The following is a 5,565-nucleotide window of genomic DNA, read 5'->3' as shown; positions in this document are numbered from 1 at the left end:
CAAGACCTCGTCCTACGACGAACAGAGGAAGCACGGAGACCACCAGCTCACGGGAAGCTCGCCGCAACATGGGAAGGCCCTTACCGAGTTACTAAAGTACTCGGCAAAGGAGCTTATAAACTTCAAACCATACAGGGCACTGATATCCCCGGAATATGGAATGTATCATCACTAAAAGCTTACTTATCATGAGTAGATATGGCCAAGGGGAGACACTCTTTTTCCTACTCTCAAGGTTTTTTCCAAAACAGGGTTTTTCTTGGAGAGGTTTTAATGAGGTCCCCCACCCCATATCCTTTCTGTACACTCAATATAAATGAAATCAAATACATTATCTACAAAAAAATATCAATCCAAGCATAGCTATGTCATTTATATATTTATAGTCTAAACTGTCAAATACTATCTTAATGTGCGCACATCAAAACACAACATACAAACCTCTACACATGTAGAGAGCATTCCAAGTCCAAAAGACAGAAATAAATTACAAAAAGCAAAAAGTCAGACAGACATCCTAATCCGCTCCTTTCTCAACCGACACACTTTCATCCTGGTTTTCAGGCAACGTCCCATCATCCATAAGGCGACCTCCACTCACAATCTTTGTTACATCAAGCAAATTAATATCAACTTCAGGAGCAACAACACCAATCTGAGCCACAGCCCGATCAAAACCAAAGGTAAAGGCAGTCAGCACCTCCTCCTCTAGTTCGGCAATCCTAGCTTTTAACCCTCCCGTCTCAGCAACACTCACATCCAAGTCTTTTTTCAACTTGTTTACCTCGGTTTCCGAAGCTTTCTTAAGAGCTTTAACTTCAGACCTCAGTTTGTCAATTTTCAAATCCCTCTCTTGCAACGATTCCTTAAGCTTCTTCACAGCAACAACATTATCAGCATCCAATATCGCATCTAGCTCTGAGGTGCGACCAATTGACAACAACCGAGCTCCAATCACCTAAACAAACATCATACCCTTCAGTCTTACAACCACTAAGCGATAAAACACAAATCAAATAATTAACCTGCAAATAGCGAGCCACCCCTATCTTCCCAGCCTCATGGATTGTCTTGACATCAGAATCGACCTGGGCAAATTCATCAGCCACGGCCATGAAAGGAAAACCAGCCGACCATATCGAATTACTCGGCCCTTCTTTGTAGCCATGAAGACCGACCTGACTCTGAAAAGCCACATCAATCTCCTCTGCTGTAAAAACAGCATTATCATCCTTCACAGCAGTTAAATCCACAACTCTCGAGTTTCCCCCACCTCTTTTCCTCTTAAGAGGAATTTCTTGACCAACAGACCCACCCCCTTCCTTCGCCACATTAGTCGACGAACCTTCTTTCTCCTTTTTTCTAGCCTTAGAGACAAAAGCCTTCAAATTGGCAGTAGTCAGGGTCGACGCCTTCTCACCTGACATAAAGCGAAAATAATCAATAATCTATAACACATCAAACCACCAGCAAACAAAATATACAAAACAGATACCTAAGTATTCCTCTAACGCTTCCCTATCCCCTTCAAGCTTCAGCAATGCAGGAATAGACAGAAGGTCAGAGGATGACATTGCTGACATAAGAAACCCAAGTATATAGTCCTCACTCTTAACCCTATCCTCACATTCTAAGACTTGACGAGGTTCAGCAGACCAGAATACAGGAAACCTCTCCTCTAATAAAGCATCAAGAAAAAAGGGATAAGACTCCTCACCAACTTGAACTTTCACAAACATTTCCTTAAAGTCTTTAAAAGAAGACTTATAGAGGCTAAAAATGGCACGACCGGGGTGACTACTCAAGTTCACCCAGCCACCCTTCCAAACTCCCTTCGCCTGGAATAGCGAGAAGAAAACGCCCAACGAAGGATAACAATCCAAATACTCCATGAGACACTCGAAAGCTCGAACAAACGCCCATGAATTCGGGTGAAGCTGCGTGGGAGCACAGTTTAACAGCGATAACACACCACATTGGAAATCCGTAAAGGGAAATCGTACACCCAACTCTGTCAACATACACGTATACACATAGAAGTACGACCAATCACCACGCTTCTCACAAACTCTATCATCCTTATCGCACGGTAAAAACCTAACCTTCAACTTATCACTACCCCTCACCCACCTAGTCTCATTCAACTGCGACAGCATCTCCATACTACTAAACACAGAAACCCGAGACCTCACATCACTATCCACCAAACCATAGGGATCATCCTCATCTACAGTAATCCCTTTCTTACCCATAAAAGCGAAAAAGAAATGGCAGCAAGAAACTAAAGGAAAAAGTGAAAAACGTTACCTTTCTTACTCATTTTTGCAACTTGAGGAAAACCAAACCCAAAAGAGCATAGGAGTCTAACAGACAGGAAGTTACTCCGACACAACACCCCACGTAACCCCTCCACTCCCCCATTAACTACAAGCGGCAGCCCCGTTTCCCGCCTCAAAAAAAAAAAAAGTAGTAGTATTAAATAAATACAACAAAAACCACATGACACCAAGCCCACTTAGCAAAGCCCATAAAGCACACAAGCTAGGCAACAGAAACACGTTGAGCTTGGGGGCTCCCTAGTCAATAAAACCACACTAACATATCAAAAAACAATACAGGCCGAGGATACAGCAAAAAGCTCAACACGTTCCTCATGCCGAGCTTGGGGGCTGTGTACCTTCCCGATATCCTCGGCCAAACATTCCCAACATCCTCGGTCAACAGAACGAGAGACAAGTCTATCACGTCACTCATACCGAGATTCTCGTTCTAACGGAATTGAGAATCTCGACTCTATCAACAAACCCTAACAAGTACCGAGCATTACTCAACTGACAGGCTCTATTTAAACAAACGGACTTCAACTCAAGAAGGCAGGGAAAAAAGAGAAAAAGACAATCATTGACTCAAAAAGATCATTTCTCCCCCTTCTCCCAAAAAACTACTCTTCCTCTCTTATTTATCTTTATCCTTTCTGGTTTTAAGCTCATAAGCTGACTTGGGCGTCGGAGTCCTTTTTGCAGGTTCCACACCGAGGTCGATAGTTCTCAAGACGACGTTTTCGAGTTTCCCACGTGTTGCGGAGCCGACCACACCTCGGAAGCTTACTCTAGATAGAACATATATATATATATATATATATATATATATATAGAAGTCAATTTTTATTGTTTGAAGCAAGAATGCAAGATCATTATCAATATCAATTACTCAAAGGGAAGTTTATTTATTTTAAGTAATCCAATAATGATAAAATATTCAGAAGATATATACTCCACAAATGACGTTCACAATGTAATAAAACCAACTACCAAGTTGGATTTTGTTTGTATACCACGAAGCCTTAAAAAATTTTCCTCATGTAATAACCAAAAGAAATTAAATCTCATCATGTTTTTCCTTCCCAACACAAGATTTGATATGATTGAATATATATACTAGCTGGTCCACAAATATTAGTCGAATAAATATTTTCTAGACAATGCTTATCACATAATATTATCTAGAAAATTTGATAATTTTGTTACATGATAGCTTATTATTAGTCTGTTAGTTAGTCTCTCCAATTGCTTGCCACACACGATAGATAGTGTTAAATACAAATTAGTTAATATTAGTTAGTTTTCCGTCATTTAATTAGTTAGAGAAGATATTTATCTTGTAGTTAAGAACTTAAGATTGGCTATAGCACTTTTATATAAACTGAAGGTCAATACTTCAGTAAGATGGAAATTCATGTACAGTAATTAACTTCACGTGAAATTGATAACTGAGAGTTATTAGATAAAAATTTAGTCAAATTATTTAAATTATTTAACAGTTCTCAGTTATTAACTTTACGTGAAATTGACTACACCTGAGTTTTCACCCTTCAATAATTAGCACAAGTTTCTTCATTTTGATGAAAAAAATTTACATTTCTTACTCTTATAACTTCACCCCACTCTTCTCTTAGATTCTCAATAGAAATTTCTTCTTCTCTTCATCATAGTTCATACCATAGAGATTAATGAGATCAAATTCATCTCTTAAACAATTTTCACATGGTGCGACAAGCATAGAGATAATCGTTCCGATCAATAAACCTAAGTGATCAAAAAAGTTTTAAATCATCAACATCTTATATCCGGTCCGTTATACTTCTCATTTCTATTTACTACTATCATTTTGGTTATCTTTACAGCTAGCGTTACAATAGTTAGAGTAAATCCATCATCCATGTTGTGTTCACTAAAATTCAAGAACAAAATGAATTCATTGATGGAAGTATGACCTAGAAATTAAATAAATTGGAGTCTAAAATTGTATCGTCGTATAACTCCAGTTCATTCTACCTCGCTCTAATCAAATTTAGATGAGAAAAAGTAAATGTTGTACATCTTTCTTTAACTCATTGTTAGTCATCAAAAGTCACATGACATGAGGGAGCAAAATGTCAAACTTTTCGCCTGTTTGACTTGTGCAGCCTTGTCTTACATTACGGTGATCGTATATGCATGTGATTTCTATAATATTCTTTTAAGATTGAATATAGATTAACTATGTTATCTTGTTTTAATAATAAAAAAAGAGTATATACTATATATTATTTGTAAATGGTTGTTGTTAAATAAAAGGGCGTGCTAGCTAGGAATCTACTTTAAGAAAAATATTCAATGAATTTCCAATTAATGAAAAGTTTTGGTTTAATCTTTAGAATTGTCAGCACTTCCATTTTTAATAGTAAAAAATCGTAATTTGTTCTAAATTTTCCAATACAATCCCAACTATTATAAGAAGAACCGTTTTTTGCAGACAAATCAACTATTGAATAGATTTCCGTTCCAAGTTATAGAATGATTTATTTAAAGTAAAGTATAATTTTTTATAGTTTGAGGTAAATCTCAAAGTTTAAATTATTTTATTTAAATTTGTAATATTTTAAAATTATTTTAATGTTGGTTTATTATTAGTGATCTGTTAACATAATTAATCATAGAATAAAACTAAAATAATTAGAAAATTAAATAGGACGAAAATGTTGGGAATACAAACAATATATTACTCTTAAAAAATACCAAATCAAGTAAAATAAAAATAAATGTTAACAAAATGAATTGTTTCGAATTTAAAACTTTTACTCATCATAAAATACTTATAAAATAACTAATAGATAAACTTTTGGGAAAAAAGAAAAAATAAGTATAATATATACAATTAAGTATAAATTATACTTTTTTGTTTTTAATGTATCGAAGTTTTTTAATGTTTAATTTAAACAAATTTTATTTTTAACTTTAAAATAAATTTGAATTTTATATTTTAATATTATATTAATTTTTTTGTCATATATAATTATTCAATTATTTTTCAATCACATCTAAGTAAATTATTTTGAATGAGATTACTTTCATTAAGTAAATTTATTTTTTTTAATTTTACACTTAAACATTTTTACTCGTCATGAAATGCTTATAGAATAACTCGTATATAAACTTGCAAAAAAAAAAAAATTATATGGTACATATAAAATAAAGTATAAATTATATCTTTTTATCTATAATGTACCAAAATTTTTTAATATTT

At 34.8% G+C, this 5,565-nt stretch overlaps 1 protein-coding gene across 1 annotated transcript; it reads right to left on the bottom strand.

The window, feature by feature from the left end:
* Nucleotides 1-517: 517 nt before the first annotated feature.
* On the bottom strand, nucleotides 518-2,320 carry LOC148575921 (uncharacterized). Its single transcript, XM_088500535.1, has 3 exons — nucleotides 2,308-2,320; nucleotides 1,026-1,420; nucleotides 518-958 (listed from the first exon to the last, which is right to left on the bottom strand). The coding sequence occupies exons 1-3, from the start codon at nucleotides 2,318-2,320 to the stop codon at nucleotides 518-520; spliced, it is 849 nt and encodes a 282-aa protein (XP_088356661.1).
* Nucleotides 2,321-5,565: the final 3,245 nt, after the last annotated feature.

This window comes from Arachis ipaensis, chromosome B1 (genome assembly GCF_059453495.1).
Source record: "Arachis ipaensis isolate K30076 ecotype BB chromosome B1, ASM5945349v1, whole genome shotgun sequence".
NCBI lineage: Eukaryota > Viridiplantae > Streptophyta > Magnoliopsida > Fabales > Fabaceae > Arachis > Arachis ipaensis.
This window is presented reverse-complemented; position numbering and strand designations above follow the sequence as displayed.

Excerpts from the sequence above, each read along its gene's own strand:
- LOC148575921 (XM_088500535.1), bottom strand. Across the intron at positions 959-1,025 it reads GGGTGGCTCGCTATTTGCAG|GTGATTGGAGCTCGGTTGTT; the intron begins GTTAATTATTTG and ends ATGTTTGTTTAG.